Consider the following 25263-nt stretch of genomic DNA (forward strand, 5'->3'; position numbering starts at 1 on the left):
ATAGAACCACAGAACAATAGCATAGATTCCCTACAGTGCAGAAGGGACCATTCGGCCCATCGAGTGTTGGCAGGCTTAAAAGTGGACGAATCTCCAAGTCCGAATGGATTGTGGCCCGGGCTGCTGTGGGAGGCAAGGGAGGAGATTGTGGAGGCTCTGACCCAAATTTTTATTTCCTCACTGGCCACGAGGCAGGTGCTAGAGCAGGGGTGGGCAAACTTTTCCGTGCAAGGGCCGCATTCAGAAATTCACAATTCACAAAGGGCCGCATAGTATATTAAGTAAAATAATTACTTCACCCGGTTATGATTCTGGGCGCCTCATATAGAACATAGAACAGTACAGCACAGAACAGGCCCTTCGGCCCTCGACGTTGTGCCAAGCAATGATCACCCTACTCAAGTCAACGTATCCACCCTATACCAGTAACCCAACAGCCCCCCCCCCATTAACCTTTAAAAAAAATATTTAAAAAAAAAAAAATGTTTTTTTTTAATGACTTGGTGGGCCGCAGAAATACCTTTGGCGGGCCGCATGCGGCCCGCAGGCCGTAGTTTGCCCACCCCTGTGCTAGAGAATTGGAGAACAGCTAACGTGATGCCACTATTTAAGAATGGTTGTAGAGAAAAGCCAGGGAGCTACACACCAGTCAGTCTCACATCAGTAACCGGGAAACTACTGGAGAATATTCTGAAGGAGATAATCTATCTCCATTTGGAGAGGCATGGTTTGATCAGGCATGGCTTTGTCAGAGGGACGTCATGCCTAACAAATTTGATTGAATTTTTTAGCATGTGACCAGGTGTGTAGATAAGGGTAGTTCAGTTGACGTAGTTTACATGGATTTCAGCAAAGCCTTTGACAAGGTCCCACATCGGAGACTTATAAAGGAGGAAAATGCACATGGGATACAGGATAACTTGATAAGGTGGATTCAAAATTGACTTAGCTGCAGGAGACAGAGGGTGATGACAGACGGCTGCTTTAGTGACTGGAAGCCAGTGTCCAGTGGCTTACCACAGGGATCTGTGCCGAATCCCGTATTGTTTGTCATTTGTATAAATTACATAGATGGCTATTTGCAGGGTAGGATCAGTAAGCCTGCAGATGACACACAGATTGGCCGGGTGGTTAACAGTGAGATTGAGCGTCTTGGGTTACAGGAAGCTATAGACGGGGTGATCAAATGGGCAGGAAAGTGGCAGATGGAATTTAACCCAAAAAAGTGGATGGAAAGTGTCATTTGACAAGGAAGCAGTCAATGAATGGCCTAATACTGGGAAGTTCCGAGAAACAAAGAGACCGTGGCACGTTTGTCCATAGGTCTCTGAAGGCGGAAGGGCAGGTTAATAGGGTGGTGAAAAAGGCACATGGGACACTTGTCTTTATCAATCAGGGCATAGATTACAAAAGCAGGGAGGTCATGTTGGAGTTGTATAGAACTTTGGTGTGACCACAGCTGGAGTACTGTGTGTAGTTCAGGTCATCACATTATAGGAAGAATATGATCCCATTGGAGGGGGAGCAGAGGAGATTCACCAGGATGTTGCCTGGGATGGAACATTTAAATTATGAAGAGAGGTTGAATAGGCTTGGGTTGCTTTTGTTGGAGCAGAGAAGACATAGGGGCGACCTGATTGAGGTGTACAGGATTATGAGGGGTTATGGGCAGAGTGGATAGGGAGCAGCTGGCTTGCCTTATTGAAGGGTCAGTCATGAGGGGACACAAGTCCAAGGTGAGGGGCAGGAGGTTAAGGGGGGATTTGAGGAAAAACGTTATGCAGAGGGTGGCGATGGTTTGGAACGCACTGCCTGTGAGGGTGGCAGAGACGGGTTGCCTCACAGCCTTTACAAAGTACCTGGATGAGCACTTAGCGCATCATAACGTTCAAGGCTATGGGCCAAGTGCTGGCAAATGGGATTAGACAGATCAGATGTCTTTCATGTGTCGGTGCAGACTTGATAAGCCGAAGGATCTCTTCTGCACTGTATTTCTATGAGTTTGCGCTCACCTCTGAAAGAGCACCTTACCTAGACCCACTCCCCCTAACCCTATCCCCATAACCCCACCTTACAGGTACATCCCTGGATACTAAGGGGCAATTTAGCATGGCCAATCCACTTGACCTGCACATCTTTGGACTGTGGGAGGAAACCGGAGCATCCGGAGGAATCCCTTGCAGTTACCCAAGGCTGGAATTGAACCTTGGTCCCTGGCGCTGTGAGGCAGCGGTGCTAACCACTGTGATACCGTGCCACCAGAACGTACTGTATATATTGTTTGAAGTAAGATGTGCCTATGCTGTCCCTAATACATTTTTTGTAAAATATTAGAGCAGGGTGGACAGACAGATAGAGGGATAAACGTTCCTATTACAGCTGTCTGAGAATGGTCATTAAAACCACTGAATTCGGGCATTGAGGAACAGCTTCTCCAGTCTCCCTGAACTAAATGGCACAGAGTGTCCTTGACAATTTTAAAAGTACACTTCTGGTGTTGCCTATAGCACCAAAATGTACATTCAGGAGAAACATTTTGTACCCAGAAAGTGTTTCGAATGTGGAACTCGCTAATACATAGAGCCCTTGAGGGAAGTGGCTTCGATAAACAACCAAAGGAGAAAGGAATAGAAGGATATGGAGAGAGAGTGATGTCAGTGGTGGGAAACTTGCTGCCCTCAGGGTTCTGGGTACGGCCTTTTGTTTTGAATCTTACCGATGCTCAGGGTTGGCAGGTTCCGCTGATTTCCATCCACGTGTTTTTCTTTCTACCGGTGTGACTAAAGCGATACAGACACGAAGCAAGGGCACACGAGGAGAGGTGTGCGCTGACTGCACACAACATTGACTGTGAGGGCTGTCCGCTCCCTCTGCATCCAATCGAAGCGTAAATATTTCTTTAGTTTTTACCATTTGAAGTTGATGGCACTTTGACTCACATGTGAATGGTTAAACACTTTCTATAACTCATTAAATAAATATTTGGCATGTATTAAATGTATATCTTATTCGTTGGGTCGTAGATCGTGAGCTTGGCCAATTTCAGTCTTGAGGCCCACTAAGGTGCAGGAACAACCACTCATGCGGTCCACTCACTAGCCTAGGCTGCCCATCATTGGGTTAAGTGAAGTCTGCTGGGAAGAGACTCATGTGGATCAGTAGGGGCCGCACGGTAGCACAGTCGTTAGCATGTTCTCCCCGTGTCTGCGTGGGTTTTCTCCAGGTGCTCCGGTTTCCTCCCACAGTCCAAAGATGTGTAGGTTAGGTGGATTGACCATGCTGAACTGCCCTTAGTGTCCAAAAAAGGTTATGTGGGGTTACTAGATTATGGGGATAGGGTGGACGTGTGGGCTTAAGTAGGTGCAGAATCGATAGGCCAAATGGCCTCCTTTTACCCTTTTACTCCTAAATTGCCCGTAGTGTCCTAAAAAAGTAAGGTTAGGGGTTACGGGTATAGGGTGGATACGTGTGTTTGAGTCGGGTAATCATTGCTCGGCACAACATCGAGGGCCGAAGGGCCTGTTCTGTGCTGTACTGTTCTATGTTTACACTGTAAATTCTATGAGTTTCTGGCCCAGTTTCTATGCGCAGTTACCAAAACCCCTTGGAATCTTTACATTTACGCGGGAAAGTATTCATCTCCTAAGCCCAAATGTACAAAGTTGTTTTACTCTATTACCCACGACCATTCATTGCAATGTCAGTTAATTATCAATGATTGCTTCTTGATCCAGAGCGATTAATAATGACTTCTCTAAGGTGACTGAGCCAGCAGCACTGTTGCTGCAGCATTATTCTTTTTTATTTGTTCATGGGATGAGGCCGTCACTGGCTGAGTCAGCATTTATTGCCCTGGGGGCATTTAAGTCAAGCACATTGCTGTGGATCTGGCATTAGTGAACCAGGTGGTTTTTTTTACAACAATCGACATTTGACCTTCCAGATTTTTTACCAAATTCAAATTTCACATAGTTTCTCGGCTTTGTGGCTAAGACCGAGTGTCAGATCGAGCCCAAGACGAGGTGCAAAGCCTTTTCTTGTCAGCTAGGATCGTGTACGTCTCTCTTGAATTGGCTTCAATTTGAATTTGAATTGGTTTTTGGAGCGAGCAGGGTTTGCCCCATCTACGCTGCACATTGGATTTCTAACTTTTGAGGTTGGGGTAAAAAAATAAAAATAAAAAGTCAAATTTCACCATATGCTGTGGTGGAATTTGAACCTGGACCCCTGGAGTATTACCCTGGGTCGCTGAATGATTAGTTCAGCAACAGTACCACGACACCAGTGCATCCAATTTTGCAGCCAAGCTATTAGCCTGAGTGTGGGTAAAACCATAAAAGGCAAAACAAGGAATCAAAAGCAGAAGAGAATGACAGGATTTTATTTAATAGGAGGACAATCTTTAAGGACATAAACAGGGGTATTCCATTAACATAAATTTCAGAACCCAATGTGGTTTGTTTCTAACTCCACATTGAAACCTGGCATCAGCTGAGCAACAGGCCCCCAACATTTAAACCTCCCATTATGTATGTAATCAGCCGAGCACAATATCAAACCAACACTACAGGAATGCCAGAATTCTGGGCATTGTGGACTCCTATTGTCTGTTTCTTCTCACTCACGGATTAACTAATCCAAAACTCATAGGGGTGCTGGAAAGAAACACACTCAAAACCTTGAACACCAAGGAACCCAAGCAAGCGTTTAGTTTTCTGACATCTACACTTCAAGCACGTGAGGTGGTTCTTGGTTGAAATGCAGGTAACAAAAAGAAACATTCCTTCCACAATTCTCAAAATAATCTTTATTGTCAGAAATAGGCTTACATTAACACTGCCATGAAGTTACTGTGAAAATTCCCACATGCGCCACATTCCGGCGCCTGTTCAGGTACACAGAGGGAGAATTCAGAATGTCCAAATTACCTAACAGCACGTCTTTGGAGACAATTTAGCACGGTCAATCCACCTACCCTGCACATCATTGGGTTGTGGGGGTGAGACCCACGCAGACACGGGGAGAATGTGCAAATCCACACGGACAGTGTCCCAGAGTCGGGATCGAACCGGAGACCTTGGCGTCATGAGGCAGCAGTGCTAACCACTGTGCCGCCGTCTGCCCCAATGTTACATTTCTGATAAGGACTTCAGCTGAACTTTTAAGTTCTCGCTGCATCTTAGAAACATCGAAAATAGAAGCAGCAGGTGGCCATTCGGCCCTTCGAGCCTGCTCCGCCATTCATTATGATCATGGTTGATCATCAAGCTGAAACATCTCTGCATCCTCCTCACAGCTCACCCTCCTACCCAACTTTGTATCATCTGCAAATGTGGAGAATACATTTAGTTCTGCCGATTATTATTAATATTTAATGTGAACAATTGGGGTCCTAGCACAGATCCCTGCGGTACCCCACTAGTCACTGCCTGCCACTCAAAAAAAGACCCATTTATTCCAACGTTTTGCTTTGTCTACTAAACAGCTTTCTATCCATCTCAAGACACTACCCATAATCCATGTGCTTTAACTTTACACATTAATCTGCTATGTGAGACCTCGTCGAAAGCCTTCTGAAAGTCTAAATAAATCACATCCACCGGTTCTCCCTGGTCAACTCTACTAGTTACATCTTCAAAGAATTCTAGATTTGTCAAGCATGATTTTCCTTTCGTAAATCCATGCTGACTTTCCGAATACTCTATGAAACTCCAGCAACTTCCCTACTACCGATGTTAGACTCACTGGTCTATATATTTCCCTTTTTCCGCTCTACCTCCCTTTTTGAATCGCGAGGTTACATTCGCTACCCCCTAATCTGTAGGAACCATTACAGAATTTTTTCCAAACGATTTTGGAAAATTGCCACCGATTGATCTAATTTCTAGGGCCACTGCCTTAAGCACTCTCGGATGACGGTCATCAGACCCTGGAGATTTGTCCACCTTCAATCCCATTAATTTCCCCAAATCTTTTCTTTACTAATACTAATGTCCTTCAGCTCCTTGCTAAAACCTGTGTTTCTCCGGTATGTTATTCAAGTCTTTCCTTGTGAAGACAGAAGCAAAGTGCAAATTTAGTTCCTGAGCCATTTCTTTGTTCCGTTATGAATCCCCCATTTCTGACTGTAAAGGGCCTACATTAGTTATCAATCTTTTTCTCTTTACATACCTATAGAAACCTTTATAGTCCGTTTTCCCCCTTCTTAATCAATCCCTTGGTCTGCCTTTGCTGAATTTTAAACTTCCCAATCCTCAGGTTGATTTATTTTTCTTTGTACGCCTCTTCTTTGACTCTAACACTATCTCTAATTTCCCTCATCAGCCATGGGTTGGCCACAGTTCCCATTGAACTCGTGACAAATAAGAATAAACAGCTTTTGGAGTTCTCCTATTCGTTCCTTGAATGCCTGCTATTACCTGCTGTCCTTCCTTTCAGTAATGTTTCCTTTGAAAAAAATCAAGAGGTTTTTCCTTGAACTCATCTTGCTTCGTCTTCAAATGCCTTTGAAGTTTTGAGGATTTTAAACTTTCATTTGTCAGTACTTCCTTGCATATAACCCATATGGGCATTGCATCCTGATTTGTATTTATACAATTAACAAAACCACACTTTAATAAATCATTTTTATACTGCTTTATTCCCGATTTCAGTTTCTTCTTCATGGGTTGTTCACCAAGGACCCTGGAGCACTGCAAACAGCTCACACCAGCACTGTTGTCCTGCCGTGGACTCTCCTGTGAAGCTCTCTCCAGCAAATTCAGTTGTGAGATCCTGGCCTGTTTATGTAACTGGCCCTCTCTTCCTTATTACAAAATGACCCATCTTCAGTTCTTCATACAATCCTGTTTTTGGCTTGCTGGCAGCTATAAAATGGAGGAATCTCTCCTTCCTGATTTAAGGGCGTGACGTCAGTGGACGTGCCAGGTGTGTGACCTGCTCTCTGCCACTGCTTCTGGCAGGAAGACTCCATCGTTCATATTTAAAGGCTGGTCGCAGCCGACATTCTCAACTTAAAAACCGGTTGTGGCCGTTGGGCCACTTCTCCCGCGATCGGGAACGACTCGGCCGATCGATGACCCTCCCGACACCCACCCGTGGGTCGCAGCCCTGAATATGAAGAACTTTGCTTTAGGACCTGGCCAGTTTGGTGTGGTGGCACCACTCAACCACTCTTGCTGGTGGGCATTGAAGGGCCCCAAGCCACGGTACATTCTGTGCCCTTGCCACCCTCAAGTATATTCAACATAGCAGCGTACCATACATGGTAATCAGAAAGGGGTGTCCATGTTTGACCTGGTGCCATGAGACGTCACGGGGCCCAGAGATGATGTTGAGGACTCCCAGGACAACTCCCTCCCGACTGTGTACCACTGTACCGCCAGTTCGGCGATGGCGATAGTGATGTCTGGAACATTATCTGCAAGTGTGACTGTCAAGACGTTTGCTTTACTAGTCTGAGACAGTTCTCCAAAATTTGGCACAAACCCCCAGATGTTAGTAAGGAGAGATTTGCAGAGTCGACAGGGCTAGGTTTGCCGTGGTTGTTTCTGGTGCCTAGGTTGATGCTGGGTGATCCGATTTCATTCCTCTGTGGTGGTTGAATACAACTGAGGTGCTTGCTAGGCCATTCAGAGGGCATTTAAGAGTCAACCACATTGCTGTGGGTCTGGAGTCAAACACATGTACGCCAGAGCAGGCAAGGTCAGATTCCCTTCCCTAAAGGGCATTCATTAGCAAATCAGTTGGGTTTTTACAACAATCGACAATGGTTTCATGGTCATCATTAGACTTTTAATTTTACATTTTTAAAAAAATAGTGTTTAAATTTCACCATCTGCCATGGTGTTTTTTTTTCACTCAAAGAGAAACAGTGTATCTTTAAAAGTCGACAGGAAGTTAGGGACAAAGTTACAAATATGGAAAGCAGACTTGGTTTAATAACATTTATTAAATGCATTGCAGGATTAATTATAAAAGTACACTACACCAATTACCGAACATGCTTTCAAAAACAGTTATAAAATAAAAGCAATTACCTTGGTTATTATATAGTGTACATTCTAAAATGTTACATTCATGAACTTCAGGAGCAGGAGAATTATACAGCATATAGCATTGAGTTATAAGGCCTCCAAAACCCAGCCTTGGTCAATAATGTATCAAGCTAGTGCACGTCTAAACAGATCCGCTCTCTTGGTTTCTTGAATAGCGAGTTGGAGTCGTGCCCATTCACACTCCGGGCTGTGTTGATTCCAATCCAGATTGACTATTGGGTTGGATTTAAAAGACACACAAAACAAAAGGAATAGTCATTTTTAAGTGCATGTGAAGAGAAGCTCGTCTGGTGAGGTGATGGAGTGGTTCTGACTCAGCAATAAATGAATCACAAACGGTGATAAGGCGAGTACATAAAACATTCACACAAATTACGTCTGACTGCGGGTTTTTTTTGTACTCTCCCACAGTGAAGGATAAGTCTCTGCCAATTCTCTCTGTCACGTGCTCCCAGACATACACAGAGTTGGATACAGAGCCAGGTTCTCTCTGCTCTCCTACAGTTCCCATCTTCAGAGCGGCATCACCTGCTAAAGCAGTTCGGAGTTGGACACGGTCACCGTGGACACTGGAGCAGAGTGAGATAACCAATTTCCTGCCAAATGGGTCCAAACCCATTTTACGTGCAGCCAGCAGTGAATGCTTCAATCACAGAGATCTGGGCTGGACTTGGAGGCAGAAGTGACAGAACACTGCGCCTCACTCAGCACCAATGCTCTCCAACCCTGCTCCACATACCATTGACGTGCATGTGATCGTGTCACCAATGACGGAGCTGCATCAGCTCAAACGCAGATCTGACATTTTCGGCCATTAGGCAGCGTGTGCTTGTGAGATAGTTAGGGATGGACCTGGAGCACAATGAGGAGTTAATGCAAATTGGCAACTTTTCCTGGTGAAATGAGCTCACAGAAAAATCACCGTTACACAGTGAGCTGACCTTTATCACTAACGTTCAACTGTAGACAAAAAAGTTCCCCCACTTAGGTCGCATTGCTTTAGTTACAGGCACATTCATTTGACTGCAAGTATTTAAACAGTGCTTTTAATATGAAGTAGTAGTGAATTATGATACAACAGTTTCAAAGTGAAGCTCAGTTTACCATCAGTATACAGTGAATTATAATCACCGGAAAGTTCGTACAGCAACGTTACACACTATAATCAACAAAACTGTTCAAATAGGTTTCATTTCTCAAATGAAAGACTGAATTCCTTGAGGAAGCATTTCCTTCTCCTTTCCCGACCAGGTCACTGGCCAGATTTTTCATCTCTCAGACGTGACTAACCACCTGAACTCCATCATACCATCAACACTCATCCACTCACCACAACACCCACCCCCCCATCCCAAAATTGGGTTTGGGTGGTTGGTCATTGTTCTGCTGTCTGCCGAGCCCTGGACAACACATTTACTTAGGCACATGTGTATCACATTTGGAATTATGGAATGATAGCAAGGCCTCCAATTGGGGTCTAGTTTGAATGCTCTGTAGGGTTTACATTACTACAGATTTCCCAGAATCTAGCGGCACCCCCAGCCCAGGACAGGCATTAAGTTGTTACACACACAGCCCCATTGGTAGATTCTAGTGCCTACACTTGGGCTTTGCTTACACTGCACCAAGACCAACAGCGTTCCCCTACAAAACTCGCAGGCAAAAATGGTGAGGTCACTTGGAGTGACATTTATTTTAGATTACACCACAAAGCTGAACCGCCAATAGACTCACAATGCAATCATTCAGCAACAAAAAGAAGAGACTTCAGCACAAAAGAACAGGGCAGGAATTGTTAACGTCTGTGATGTTTACTTGCTTATCGCAGGCCATCCAATGGCAAACGGGTTCAAACAGGCAACGGGATCTGAGCATGCTTGACTTATTCATCAAGTTCAGTTCCAATGGGGTAGATGGTTGAGAACACTTCAAGGATTCACTTCCCTCGCAGGGGAGGAATCTGGAAGGTGACAAAATCAAAATATCTGGCCAGTCGCCTGAATAGAGAATTTTTGAAAAAGTTAGCAAAAGTATCTTCCTGATTATATAGACTCAGCTTAAAAGAGAGGGAGAAATAAAATTCCACTTGGCAAGGGACTTTTGGGTGTTTTGTGGAGGGGGAATTGAAATTGGTGTTTTCACACAGAAAAGGGGGTTGGGGGGGGGGGGGGGGGGTCATCATGCATCGGCAGGCTGGAGTACCAGTTGGCCAGTCATACCATAATATTCATTACTGAATTCATTACTGAGGAGGCATACCATAATATTCATTACTGACCAAGGACCACAACGGTAACTAGCCAGCACTGAGTTTTATCAAAGGGCTTTAACGGGCAATGCCCTAATCCACGTTAACATGGTGGGTGGGGTTGGAGGAACTCAATAGGTAGGAAGAAGATTGTGGAAAAAGCAACTGGAAATACTTATCAAATGCACCAAAAATGCACCTTCTGTAAATTGCAAATCTGTGTGATCAATCACTTCTAGAGCTCTTGGTGCTGATGATAGCTTAAATTTAACTAGTTTCCATCCAGACCTTTGATATATTGGTACAGGCACAAGATTTTAACACCTCAAGTCCAAAACATGTAGTCTCTATATAATATACAGAAATTAAAAGATTTATAGATACACTATATGCTGTGATACAAGTCTTCTAGTTACATATATTGTACAGATTAAAGAATTGTTTAAAATTAAATGGGGCGCAGGTGGTGTGTGGAACACTAAATTCCAAAAAGAAAAATCGATGGTATCACATAATTAAATCATCAGTCAAAGACGCACTCCTTCTTAACTGCGGAGTTAAACAGCATTGGCTTTATTTTAACTGGATAGGGTTTAGGGTCGTGGCAGCATTGTGCAACAAAAGTGGAACAAAAGCATCTGTACACGTCACTGTGCTAAACGAAACCAGTAAAATGTGCAGCGAATATTATTGGCTTCACCATCAAATGGATAGCAAGCAGCTCTGTTTAGCCAGAAAACATTCAGGCCGACACTACAGTGACAGAAACGTGAAGAGTGCAAGGATAAAGCCACAGTTTGCTCAGACCTAACACCTGCATGCTGTGAATTTGCCCAGCACTGTGTACATTCCACTGTGACTCATTGCTTTAACAAATACAATCAAATTGTTCAAAAGTGGAAGCAGTTACATATAGTGAAATATTAGTTGATGCGGACCCCCCCCCCCCCCTCCCTTTAAGAGGGGCTAGCTGTGATCCGTCACCAAGGTAAACCAGTGCCGCCCCCGTATGGCTTGCTGTTATTGCAACATGGAAAAATAAAATTAAAAGTAAAATATGAACCAAAATTGTCTCGTCATTGGAAAACATACATTAAAACTGTGGTCAAGGTTCGTCTTCGGTTGCTTCACTTTCCTGCCCCCATGATATTTTGCACCAGGTCCATTGGCAGAGGGAATACAATGGTGGAGTTCTTTTCCGCGGCGATGGTGGTGAGGGTCTGCAGGTAGCGCAGCTGGAGTGCTGCTGGAGATTCGGAGATCACAATCGCAGCTTCTTTCAGGGCTCTGGATGCATTCATTTCACCTTCGGCGGCAATCACCTGAGAGAGAACAAACATAGAGTCAGTGATCTGGAAGAGAGTGAATCAGTAAAGGATACAAGATAAATTTATCCGCAATTGGGCAAACCGCCCTATACAATGTGTCACGTTTAGCTGGGATATCAAAAAGGGGGAGCGGCAAATATTTGCACTGCAGTGTTTTTAAAAGTCAGTTCTGATAAAAGCCTCACCCCACCTGAAGCTTACACTTGTCTCGAATTTCCCAGACGCCACCTGATCTTCTGTACTTTTCCACTGAGGACTTGAATGATTTTAAAACAGATCCTTTTTCAGAACGAACTCAAGAGTCAAGGGGAGGTCATAGTCATGATTGGGAGGGCAGCGTGGTAGCGCAGTGGTTAGCATTGCTGCCTCACGCCGCTGAGGTCCAATGTTCGATCCCAGCTCTGGGTCACTGTCCGTGTGGAGTTTGCACATTCTCGCCGTGTTTGCGTGGTTTCCCCCCCCCACAACCCAAAAGATGTGCAGGCTAGGTGGATTGGCCATGCTTAATTGCCCCTTAATTAGAAAAAAATGAATTGGGTACTCTAAATTTATTTTAAAAATCACAATCATGATTGGGAAGGGAGAAAGTTTACTTGGCACTGAACATATCTCAAAGTGCTTCACATTCAATTACTTACCTTTGAAGGGTCAAGACCAACAGAACAGGCACTTTGTACTAGGCAAGAAACAGTAAATAAGCAGATAAGCTTCTTTGATTGGTGCTGGTTGAAGAAGGAATGCCGGCTAGGGTCCGAGGGGAATCTCCATCCCTTTAAATAATGCCACGAGATCTTTCACATCCACCTGAATAGGCAGGCAGGCTCTGAGTTTTGGGTCACACCTGTCAGCTTTGACAATGTAGTTCCACCAAAGTGTCTGTCACGTACTCAAATCCTAGAGTGGGGCTTCAATGCACAATCCATCGACCTGGAGGCGAATGCTTATTTCCTAACTCAGGAACCAGGATTTAATTCTTGTTAGAAGGGGTAGAGGAGGATAATGCAGTTGACGCCATATATTTGGATATTCTCAATGCCTTCAATAAGGGGCCACGTGGGTGGTTCATAACTATAGATTGGAACATGTGGAGTCAGGGGCAAGAAGCAGAATGGAAAGCAAACTGGTCGCAAATTAGAAAACGGAGAATAGGGTGAAAAGGTAGTCACTCCGACTGGTTAGAGAGGTAGACAGCGTACTCCACAAGGACTGCTGCTAAGATCACTGTTAATCACAATTTACATACAATCTCAAAATTAGCAGACGACATCAGTTTAGTGGGAGTGGATTTGTGGTGTAGTTAATATAAAGGGAGGGGGAGAGCAGAAAAACACAAGAAAACACAACTTCTATACTGGGCCTATAATTGACAAACGAACCTCAAAATAGGTAAGTGTGAATTGGCATATTTTGACATACTCCTTGGAAAAAGTGTCTAAACTGGGTAGAGGACCAGAGGGGTTTAGTGTGATAGGTACACAAAATCACGATGGCCTCCAAGTTCCCCTCCAAGCCGCGCACCGCCCTGTGGAACTATATCTCTGTTCCTTCACTGTGTCAATATCCTGGAACTCCCTCTCTGATAGCACATGGACTGCAGCGGCTCAAGGAGGTAGCTCGCCGCGCCGCCACCTTCTCAAAAGGCAATTAGGGACGGGCAATAAATGCTGGTCGAGTCTATCCTCCTCTACCCCTTCCCATGAGTAAATGTTTTTTGAAAAGTAGCGACCGTGATTAACAAGGCCTAAAAGAAAAAAACCCAAACCAAACACTGGGATTCTAAAGAGGTAGAACTAGAAAACAAAAATAAACTTGTTAAACCTGTCTAAAACCTTGGTTCGGCCATACACACTACAGCGAATAGTTCTGGAGGCATTGAAAAAGAGCCTAATAAGATAAACTAGAATGATGCAAGAACCGAGAGGTTATACCCACCAGGGCCAGTGAACAGGCTGGAGCTCTTTTTTTCTAAAGTGGAGTGAGGACCAGAGATTATTTGAAAAAAAAGGGTTGAGGCAGACATGTCCCATGTTGGACTGTGGACCAGGATCCCAAACGAGACTAACACCATGATTCACCAGGCCACAGTGATTCCCACGTTATTATATACATCGGAGGTTTGGACATCCGACTGAGGCATCTCAAAGCACTGGAGAAGTACCACCAGCAGTGAAGTCCAGACGCTGGAGAAATCGCATAAACCTCCAAAGACTGCGATTAAGAGGAAGCTAAACATGCGAGGGAGAAAGAAAGGCAAGGGTGGGAGGCTTGTGTAGAGCATAAACACTGAGCTGGACCTCTTGGGGAAATGCCCCCATTCTGAGCTGTTAATGCCAATGACAGTTCAGAAAGCTCCAGCTTTGTATCAGCTGTTCTAATACACTGGGCCACCCATCTCAGGTTGCACCTTCAAAAATATTAAGTGTTTTCTCACGCTTTTGGCATTGCCAGGAGTAATTTCCAAACAGACTGAATGCAGACGGCAGCCAGATGCAGAATTAAAATGAGGAATGGCTATCTTTGAAAGGCCGAGGGACGAGACTTTGAACCAGGGTCACTGCAAGAGAGTTTCAAAATCCATGGAATGTCAACGGCAGCACGGTGGTGCAGTGGTTAGCATTGCTGCCTCATGCCGCTGAGGTCCCAGGTTTGATCTCGGCTCTGGGTCACTGTCCGTGTGGAGTTTACACATTCTTCCCGTGTTTGCGTGGGTTTCACCCCCACACCTAAAGATGTGCAGGGTAGCTGGATTGGCCATGCTAAATTGCCCCTTAATTGGAAACATATGAATTGGGTACTCCAAATTTTAAAAAAACATGGAATGTCAAAAAGCACAAAAAAACAAAAACAGGAGAATTTTGTGGAAAATATTAATTTTTAAAATTCTCTTCAGACCCACTGTGCACTTCCAGGTTAGACCCTGTGAGTCTGTGGAATTCCCTGCCCAGTGAAGCAGTTGAGGCGATCTTGTTGGATGTTTTTAAGGCAAAGATAGAAGATTTTTGAACAGTAAAGTAATTAAGGGTTGTGGTGAATGGACGGGTAAGTGGAGCTGAATCCATAAAAAGATCAGCCATGATCTTATTGAATGGCGAAGCAGGTCGAGGGGCCAGATGGCCGACTCCTGATCCTAGTTCGTGTGTTTTTATGACATCTAGTTTAAAAGTTTCTACTCAAATGCATAGCTATCCATGTCGGGTTGGATTAATTAATAGTCTTGTAAATACACATTCGTAGCGATAACATTAAACTTTGTCAAATTCAGTCCATGAGTAAGGCTTATTCAATTTAGGAGATCGGAATGTTTCTCAAGTGATCACTATTGTTTACGGAGCTTACATAAACTGTTTTATCATCTAGTGTTGTGAATGCATATTGGCAACGATTTACAACAGCAACCGTTTCCTACAACAGTGTTTTAAATGCAGGAACATTTCCAAGTGAATCTAAAATTTGAATACAGACAAATAGAAATGACATTAAAAACCAATAACTTAATTCAAAACAAATTTGCATGAAAATTGATTATTTTTAAGATCAACCAGAACCCGTGGCTTTATTCACAATCAAATTAGGAAAGAAAGTGCAAGTTAGAAGTAAACTGGGATCCAGAGATGTTTCGGGATGGCTCAGTATGTCTAGTCAGTAGCTGGCCCTCGGAATTTACTGAACCTGGCTGAACAGTTTTAAGCCGTGACGCTAATGACCTCAGCCTTAGAGAAATTTGATGCAAAAACACAGCAGATTTTCCATTCCAACAAGCGCAGACGTGCTCAGTTAGGAATCCTCTACAACTATATGGAGCAAGGTAAATACCAAGAACTGGCAATGGCTGATCACCAGATGATCATCGACTCCTTCTCAAAAGCATGTGAGAAATTGGGCCTTGGGTGCTCTTTCAACCATCTGCCACACGACACCGCCCGCTTTCCCTCCCCCATCAACGAAGATCAACAGGGTTATTCTGGAAAATGTGGCCCATTTTCCACAACTGGGAGCCTCCTGTCGTCAAAGGCAGGCATCGCTGACAAAATTTATCTTTCCCTCCAATGTGCTTGTTCAATCTTTAGCTAACTGGGGAACAGTATTTGAGGAACAGGGTCTCAAACACCGAGACTAAAGTTATGGCTTACCAGACATCCCCATACTCCAATGTGTTTTGGAGACTTCCAACAGGCACCTCAAAGCATTAGAGAAGTACCACCAGCAGTGCCCTCGCAAAATCCTCCAAATCTGATAGCAATAAAGGCAATTCAACAGCAGTGCCCCCTCTCCCAAGCCCACATGAACCATCGTCAAGGCACTCAAAACAAGCTCTGTCGGGTGGGGCCATGTAGTTCATACGCGTGATGCCAAACTCCCAAAGCAATCGTTCTACTTGTTGTGGCAGGAGATGCATTTCCACTGTCCTCTCGGATGCCCTCAAAGCATCCCTGAAGAGATCAAACACCCCCTGCCGAGTCATGGGAGTCGCTGGCTTGTGCCTAACCAAAATGGAGAAAGTTTATTTGGGAAGGCACCAAACCCAGATAGGCTCTGCTGGGAGCTGCGGCCAAGTGGAGATGTCAGTGGGAGCAGACAAACTCTCCAAACGGACCATGTGCCCAACATTTCCCAGGCATCAACTGCCCCGCCCGTGGCAAAAGTCTGCAGATGGCGCACCGGTCCCATCAGCCATCTCAGAACCCATCAAACCCGAGTGGAAGCGAGTCAACCTCAATCGGAGGGACTGCTCGGGGGGGGGGGGGGGGGGAGGAGGATGTTGCAAGATGTCCAGAAGATGGGGTAAAGTGCAAGTGAAATGCAAAAAATGTTTTTCTTACAATCAGTATTTAAAACACTGACGCATCGAAACCAAATTGCCTGTTGATTGAAGAAACCTTCAATCCATTTAAAATAGTAAATCCCTTTGTTCCCCATTCTTCCTGAGCCACTGCATTCTTCAACCCAGCGCCAGACAGGGCTCTGCCTTAAGTTGTCAAAAAGTGGGGGAAAAAAAAGTGCCAGACTTGCTGAACTTTTCTCTCCCTACAGATGCTGCCAGACTTGCCGAGAATTTCCAGCATTTTCTCTTTCGGGGGAACAAAAAAGCTGCTGCACGTGGCGCAGTGGTTAGCACTGGGACTCTGGTGCCGAGGACCCAGGTTCGATCCCGGCCCTGGGTCACCAGCCGTGTGGAGTTTGCCTATTCTCCCCGTGTCTGCGTGGGTTTCCCCCCACAACCCAAAGATGTGCAGGTTAGGTGGATTGGTCACGCTAAATTGCCCCTTAATTGGAAAAAAATATAATAATTGGCTACTCTAAATTTATTTTTTTTAAAGTGAAAAAAAAGACTGGCATTGATTTACTTTTTTAAAAAACTGACTTGGGATGTGGGTGGCTCGGCCAGCGGTTATATAACACCATTCACATCCTCATGGTATGCAAATGAAGTATTTCTGAAGTGCAGTCGTTGGAAGTGTAGAAAACAGAGCACTCAATTTGTGCACAGCAACCTCCCACGAACAGCAGTGGCTGCTAGCCCTCTTTTTGCCATGTTGATAGAGGAATCATTACTGTCATGGCATTGCTTCAAAAGAGTGCCATGTGATCTTTTAAGATCACTTGAAAGGGTAGACTAGATTTAAAGTCTAATTTGAAAGGTGGCACCTCCAGCAGTGTGCCAGTCCCATCAGCTCAGTACTGTCATCCGCACAAGTCTCTGGAGCAGGACTTGAACTCACAACCCTTGTACTTCGTTAAAAGGCTGTGAAAGGGCCACCCAGTGAGCCACGGCTCACACACAAGAGATCCAGTGTGTAGAATCACCGTGACAATTGGTCACCTCCCCAAATCCTTCTCCCACCACTCAGTATCCCGTGCTAAAAATAAAACCCACCTAGGGATTCAAAAATAATTTCTGAGATTCACTTTACGAGTAATTTGAGGCATGAAATGTGCCAGGTGTGGCTGTCTTGGTTCTCTCAGTTTTCTAATGGAGTTTCTCCCTCACGTGATGTCTGGGCCTGCTGTGGACTTACTGATAGAAGTGGATTGCTGTGAATGGTCAACAAGTCATTTATCAAATGGCTAACAGTGCAAAAGGCGAATTGGATGGAACTTCGCTTTTTTTCACCTCGTGTTTTCGAGTTTCATTCATTTAACAAACTTACTAAGTGCGAGTTAGCATTTGTGGTTATTTATATCCTGTAGTGGTAATGTTGGGCACTGTATAAATCAGAAAGTTAGAGATACACGTAACATAGGCAATACAGCAATAATGGGTAATAATTCAGACCGGATAGACCTAATTAGAACTAATGCTGTGGAGGATGAATTTCTGGAATGTGTACGAGATGGGTTTCTGGAGCAGTACATTAAAAAAAATGTTTTCATTGGGTTTTTTGGTGTACAAAACAAAATATAAATAGAACAAAACAGTGAGAGTTTCGCAAGAGAGTAAATAGGGAGTACTATTAGAGATATTTACATCAATACCGGTTTTAACTATTTACATGGATACGTCATAGTTTCCCTTTCCTCAGTGTTTGCCGTGGCAATTGTGGTCCTTTACGTTTCGCTCCCTGACGGTTTTCCCCGCTTGCTTTTCTCCACCCTGGTTCCCGTTGTTGTTACTCCTGCACCCTCCCCCACATCCCTCCCTTGTGTCTCCAGGCTCTCCTGTTGGGTTTGGCTAAATTCCTAGTTTCCCTAACCCCCCCCCCCCCCCCCCCCCCCCACTTTCTCCCCCCTCCATTTCTTCCCTTCTGTGTCGTGGCTACCTTCTCTTGATTGTTGGCTTCCCAGTTGTTGACTACAAACAGGTCTTAGAACAACCGAATTAATGACTCCCACGTTTTGTGGAAGCCCTCTTCCGACCCTTGAATGGCAAATTTGATTTTCTCCATTTGGAGAAATTCCGACAGGCTGGACAGACAGTCTGCAGCTTTGGGCTGATGACCAGGATTCTAAGGCGATCAGGGAGGCAAAGGCAAGGTCGTCGGCCCTCCTCCCCATGAAGAGATCTGGCTGTTTTGATATCCCAAAGACTGCCATTCTCAGGCATGGCTCCACCCTCATCCCCACCACCTTGGCCTTGAAGAAGGCTGTCCAGAACCCAGCAAGTCTGGGGCAAGACAGGAACATGTGGGCGTGGTTGGCCGGGCTTCCTTGGCACCGTTCGCATGTGTCCTTCAGCTCCGGGAAGAACCAGCTCATTCGGGTTCTGCTTAAGTGGGTTCTGTGTGCCACTTTTAGCTGTGTTAGGCTCAGCCTTGTGCATCTGGAGGTGGAGTTGACCCTGTGTAGTGCTTCGCTCCAGAGTCCCCACCCTATTTTGAACCCCAAGTCTTCCCCCCCCACTTCTCCCTCATCTCGACCAGTTGGGTGCTGGCCCCCCTTAGTAGTCACCCGTACATGTCGCCACGGTTCCCTTTGCCCAAGATGTCCGCGTCCAACAGTTCCTCTAGCAGTGACTGCTGTGGTGGTCGTGGGTACGTCCTCTCTGAGTGCTTCTTAGGTGGGGATGGGAGTGCCTCCGTGGCTCGGGCCAAGGAGATGATCATCTCAAGTGTTCTCTTCCCGGATGGGGTCACGATCACGTTCAGCAGGCGCCTCATGTTCGAGGTAAGCTGTCTACCTTTGAGAAAGCCCTTCTGGTCCTCTGCCACCACCTCCGGCACACAGTCCTCCAGCCTTTTGGCGTGGATTTTGGCCAGTAATTTTGCGTCAACATTTAGTAGCGTGACGGGTCTGAGGAACCGCACTCTGTTGGGTCTTTATCTTTTTTTAAGGTGTCAGTGAGATTGAAGCTTGTGCTAGTGTAGGTGGCAGTGTGCCTCTCGCTAGAGAGTCTGTCAACATCTCCCACGGGTGCAGGGCCAGTGCACTTGTGGTAGAAGTCAGCCAGGAAACCATCCGGTCCGGCATGGGAGTCCCTGCCTGCATGGAGTCACTTGTTGGTTGCTGCTGTACAGGGATTATAGAGGGCTTGCACAGGGCCTTTATTATCAATGGGGATTTTGTGACCTTGGTGGTCTCTGGAGGGCTATCAAATCTATCAGGGCTTAAATCATGAAGTCCAATCAGCATAATCCTTACTGGCTGTGTCCAAAGCCTTTCCAAATTAGGAAACTGGACGGAGTCTGATACCTTAGAAGCAATTTGCATTTAAACCCATATCCTGGGATGGCCTTTTTTCTGTGTCACTTTGCAGTCTGAGCTGTAGCCTTTGTTTATTCAGAGCTGGCCACTTTTCCCAGCACCCCTTGCTGGATGCCATTTTAGGTGGCCATACTCTTGGGGTCCGATAGGATATATGTAGAGAATGTTTCTGCTTAATTGGCATGATGAGTTAGGAGCAGGAATAGGCTAGTTGGCCTCTTGAACCTGTTCATGGCTGACCCAATTCATTACTTTCTGCCTACAATTGTACCCTTTATTTACCATAGCATTAAAAATATTTGATGACCCTGCCTCTACTTTTAGAGTTACGCAGATTCACGACCCTCATAAAAAAATCTCCCTTGACCTTATCTGGGGAAGCCCATTGTTTTTAAACTGTGGCCTTTAACTTTATTTTAAGGGAACAATCTCTCCCCACACACACACACTCACTCTGTTCAAGTCCTCCCAGGAACTTGTACGTTTAACACCATTCTTCAACCTGCATGGAGCTAATACGCTGCATAACCTCTCCCAGTTCTAGCGGTGCTTCCAGTTCCCGTTTCCTGTCCTCCCCACGACCGGCATGTCCAGTCCATCAAGGAACTGCATCATCCCCGAGTCCCCTGCTGGGGGCTCCGAGGTGTACAGCTCCCGGTAGAAGTCTCTGAGGCCTTGTTGACTTGGGTCCGCTTGTAGTTTTCCTCCGTTATCCCGAATTTGTGCAATCTTCCTTGGGGCTGCCAGCTTTCTCAGCTGGTCAGCCAGCAGGCGGCTGGCCTTGTCTCCGTATTCGTATAGGGTCCTCCGTGTATGGCGGATTTGGTGCACTGCTTTCCTCGTGGAGGGCAGGTCAAAGTCCATCTGCAGCTTTTTCCTCTCCGCCAGGAACTCTACAGTCGGAACTTCGGAGTATTGCCAGTCCACCCTAGTATGGAGTCAACTAGCTGTAGCCTAGTCGCTCTCTTCTCCCTATCTCTTCGTGCTTCAAAAGTGATCATTTCTCCCCTGATCACAGCTTGTAGCGCCTCCCAGAACTTGGGAGGGTGAGACCTCCCCATTCTGGTTGTTAATAATATACTCTTCTATGGCCTGTGATATTTTCTCACAAAAAGCCTCATCGGTCAGGAGGGCTGTGTCCAACCTCCATGTGAGGTGTTGGGTATGGCCCATCTCCAACCTCACATCCATGTTCCAACCTCACATCCATGTTCCAACCTCACATCCATGTTCCAACCTCACATCCATGTTCCAACCTCACATCCATGTTCCAACCTCACATCCATGTTCCAACCTCACATCCATGTTCCAACCTCACATCCATGTTCCAACCTCACATCCATGTTCCAACCTCACATCCATGTTCCAACCTCACATCCATGTTCCAACCTCACATCCATGTTCCAACCTCACATCCATGTTCCAACCTCACATCCATGTAATGTGGAGTGTGGTCGGAGATTACGATCGCGGAGTACTCCACCCGTACCAGCGCTGGAAGCACTGATTTCTCCATGACAAAGAAGAGTGGACGTTGTGTACTTGGGAGAAGGAGGAGACCTTTTCTCCCCTAGGTGGGTGAATCGCCATGGGTCCACCCCCAATCTGCACCATTCAAAAGGCCGTCCTTTGCCATGTTGCAGGTCTTTCCCGTTTTGGGGTTCGACCTGTCCGTCAATGGGTCCTGTACACAGTTAAAGCCCCCCCCACCCCCGCCCATGATCAGTCTGTGTGTATCCATGTTGGGGATTCCGTCATGGCCTTCTTTACAAATTCAATGTTGTCCCAGTTGGGAGCACACACGTTAACAACCCCCTGGGTCTGTAAGCGTCTTTGATGCTGGAAACATTGCTCTCTTGTTTAGCAAAATGGCTACCCCCTTGCCCTCGTCCTGTAGCAGGAGTGGTAGGTCGGTCCCATCAGCCCTTCCTTCCTTGTGCATCTCTTGGAGGCAGACTATGTCAGCCTCCATGTTTCTCAGGTGGGTGAAGATTCTGGGTCTTTTCACTGGGCCGTTAAGTCCTCTGACGTTCCAGGTGACTATCCTGATGGGGTTTTTTGTCACCCCGCTCCTACGGGATCAACCATACTTACCTGGTGGACACGCCCCTGCACTCGGGGGGGTTTCCCTTTGTTCGGGGGCCGTCCAAAATAGCCGCGGTCACTTTTCTTCCCATGAGATCAGGCTCCTGCACTCTGGGATTTCCCTTTGTCTAGGGGGCAACCAACAAGGCTGCCAACTGTGCGTTCGCCATGTGGATAAGCCCTTGCAGTCCAGGGTTTCCCTTGGCCCAGGGACACTTCTAAGTGGTTGCCTCCAGCGCCATGTTGTTCCAAGTCGCCACGTGTGGCCTGCTGTAGCCAGTCTAATGTCTCCCATCTTTCCTTGCCTATTTCTCTCTATGGTGCCTCCCCTCCCCCGAATCCTCTTTCCCCCCCTCCTGTAGTCCACTTCCCCCTTCCACCTGTTTCTTTCCCTGCTTACCATCCCGTCTGCGTTATCTGCCCCTCCCTCCCCATGCCAGGTGCCCCCCCCCCCCTCCCCCCTGCTGTGGGCGCGCCTTCTTTCCTTCTCATGATTCCCGCTGTTAGCTACCTCGCTAGTTAGCTTCCCTCCTGGGGAATTACCGTACTTGTTGCCCCGTCGCCCTCGTTCTCTGGACTCCTTACCCACTCTTTCCTCCTTCTTACCCTGTGCTTGCCTGCACTCAGCTCAACTTTCCCTCTTTCACTACTTTCGTCTTCCAAAAGGAGGTCACGTTCGCCCGTGTAAAGCGGTCTCTGTGGCTGTGGTTTGGTGTCGGCTGTACAGTCTATGGGGGGGGGGGGGGGCTCTTTTCTCCCCCCTCCGTGTTAAAACACTGCACTGTTACAGTCTTGCTCTGTGGGCTCCTCGCTTCCCTGCTGCCACTTTTCCAGCCTGCTCTCTGCGATGAACTTGTCCGTCTCTGCAGGGACTGTGAAAAAGTGTTCTTCACCTTGGTATGTGACCCAGATCTTACATGGGTACAAATCTTACACCGTTCTTGTACAGCGCAACCTTTGCCTTGTTGAATTTGGCCCGGCACTTGGCCAGGACAGCCCCAAAGTCCTGGTATATCCAGATCCTGTCTCCTTCCCAGCTACAGTGTTTGGACTGCCTGGCCCAGGGCAGGATTCTTTCCTAATCCTGGTACCGATATATTTTCGCTATAATCTCCCATGGCTGGTCCCCGGCTTTGGTCGGAGCCAGCGTTGTGCTCTGTCTACTTCTGGTGTGTTGGGGAAGCTATCCCTTCCCACCAGGTTACCTAGGATTTAGGCCACGTATTTCGCTACCTTCAATCCCCTCCGGTAGGCCCACGAGTCGCACGTTCTGCCGCCTCGACCAGTTCTCTTGGTCCTCAACGTTTCCTTTCAGGCTGTCTTGTGTCGCGACAGGCCTCGCCACCTCCTTTTTCCAGGGCGACGATCCGATCGCTCTGGTCCGTAGCGACCCTTTCCAGGTCACCGATCATCGCCCCCTGGGCCTCCAGTCGCTTTTCGGCCTTGTCCAGGGCCAATTGCCTGTGCGCCAGAGCTTCGGCTACTGCGCCCTTCACCGCAGCCTGGATGTCCGAATTTATCTCGTCTCTGTGTTCCCTCAATGGTCTTGAAAGGAACGTCAACCAGCCATCCCCTAGCGCCGGGGGGGGGGGGGGGGGGGGGGGGGGCTTCTTGTGGGGCTTGTTGGGCCCTCTCGCTCCGGCGAAGTTCGAGTTTCGCCGCCTCGTGCGCCGGTCGGCTCGTCCGCCTGTTGCTGGTCCAGGCTCTTCCCACTCCTGGTTCCTGCTCAACCCCTGGACTGGTTCTTGTGCGGCATCTTTATCTTTCCTGTTGTTCAGCTAGTGTTGTGGCTTGCAGGTGTTTTTCCGGTAAAAAGTGGCTATTTTTCAGGTTCGCAGGAGGAGAGCCACCCGATGTGCGACTTCTCAGCACATCCCCGTCACCGGAGGTCCTGGAGCAGTACATTGAGGAACCAACTAGGGAACAACCTATTTTAGATTTCGTATCAAGTAATGTGAAAGGGCTAATTGATAGCCTTGCTGGAAAGGCGCCATTAGGAAATAGTGACCATAACATGACGGAATTTTACAAAAGTCTGAAAATTATATAGTTCATTCTGAACCAGAGTCTTAAATCTGAACAAAAGAAATTATGAAGAGAAAATTAGCTATGGTGGATTGGAAAAATATATTTGATGCAATGGGTTGTGTTTCAGAATAAGGGTAGGCTATTTACGACTGAGATAGGAAGGAATTTTTTCAATGAGGGGGTGACTCTTTGGAATTCTTTTTCCCAGAGTGCTGTGGAAACTCAATCCTTGAGCGTGTTCAAGTCAGAAATGGATAGATTTCTGGCTATGAATTATATCAAGGATATGGGAACGTAGACTTGCATCTCCTGTGCCATACATCTTTCTAATGCGATCAATGCTAAATTATTCACCTTTCTTTCCATTCTGTATAGATATTCTTACAGCGGAACAAACTCTCCATTGGGGCAATATTATTGATATAGAAATGTTTATAGTTTTAAGTTTATTTGAATGACAGAGCAGGCTCGATGGACCGAATGGCCTATTGCTGACTTGTGTTCCTACACATCCCTGAAGGTAGCAGGATATGTAGAAACGATGATCAAGGTGGCGTTCGGGATAGATTGTCCGGCTCAACCAAGTAAGAGTAGGAGGTTCTGCTCCACAGCTATAGTAATGTGTACAGTTCTGGACACTATTACAGGAAGAATGTGATCGCACTACAGAGAGGGCACATTTATGAGGATGTTGCCAGGAATTTCAGCAATGAGGAAAGATCGGATAGACTGGTGTTGTTCACATCACGCAAGGCTACAGACCAAGTGCTGGAAAATGGGATTGGGATAGGTGCTTGATGGCTGGCGCAGACACGATGGGCCGAAGGGCCCCTTTCTATGCTGTAAAACTCCATGAAAAGGAGGCTGAGGGGGAAGATTTAAATCAAGGTGCGTTAAATGATGAGGGATCTAAATAGGGTGGATAAGAAAGACCAATTTCTGTTAGCAGACAGCTGATTAGCCAGGGGGCAGAGCTTTTGAAATAATTGATAGAGGAGAGCGGAAGAGTAATCTTTTCACTCAAATTATGGTGGGAGTCAGGAACTCGTTGCCTGAAAGGTTGGTAGAGCCAGTCATCCACACTGCATTTAGAAAACACTTGGGATACACACGTGGAAGTGCTGTAACCTACAGGGTCAAGATTTGGAAAGTAGGATTGGACTGGATATGTCTCATGTCAGCCAGGGCAGACGTACTGGGCCAAGTGCCCACCTCCTGTGTAATAAATTTTCTATGCGACCCACCGTTTAATTATTCACCAATTTCTTTCCATTCTGTATATATAATCTTCCAGCAAAACAGATTCCCCACTGGGGAAATATATTTGATATAGAAATATTTACAGTTTTAAGACTGGAGCACAGTTGGCGATAAACTG

General features: G+C 46.3%; 2 protein-coding genes across 2 annotated transcripts in view; one reads left to right on the forward strand and one right to left on the reverse strand.

The window, feature by feature from the left end:
* The first annotated feature begins 2789 nt into the window (after positions 1-2789).
* The window catches only part of LOC119955402 (translation machinery-associated protein 7-like), a 28496-nt gene continuing 6022 nt past the window's right edge, over positions 2790-25263 (forward strand). Inside the window, exon 1 of the mRNA XM_038781470.1 lies at positions 2790-2887. The gene's annotated coding sequence lies outside the window, so the exon portion shown is untranslated. The remainder of the gene's footprint in view (positions 2888-25263) is intronic.
* Positions 10845-25263, reverse strand: part of stom (stomatin) — a 56470-nt gene continuing 42051 nt past the window's right edge. The window contains exon 8 of the mRNA XM_038781471.1: positions 10845-11627. Coding sequence (XP_038637399.1) covers positions 11433-11627 — 195 coding nt within the window. The 3' untranslated portion in view covers positions 10845-11432. The remainder of the gene's footprint in view (positions 11628-25263) is intronic.

The sequence above is a fragment of the Scyliorhinus canicula genome, chromosome 21 (assembly GCF_902713615.1).
Source record: "Scyliorhinus canicula chromosome 21, sScyCan1.1, whole genome shotgun sequence".
NCBI classification, from domain to species: Eukaryota; Metazoa; Chordata; class Chondrichthyes; order Carcharhiniformes; family Scyliorhinidae; genus Scyliorhinus; species Scyliorhinus canicula.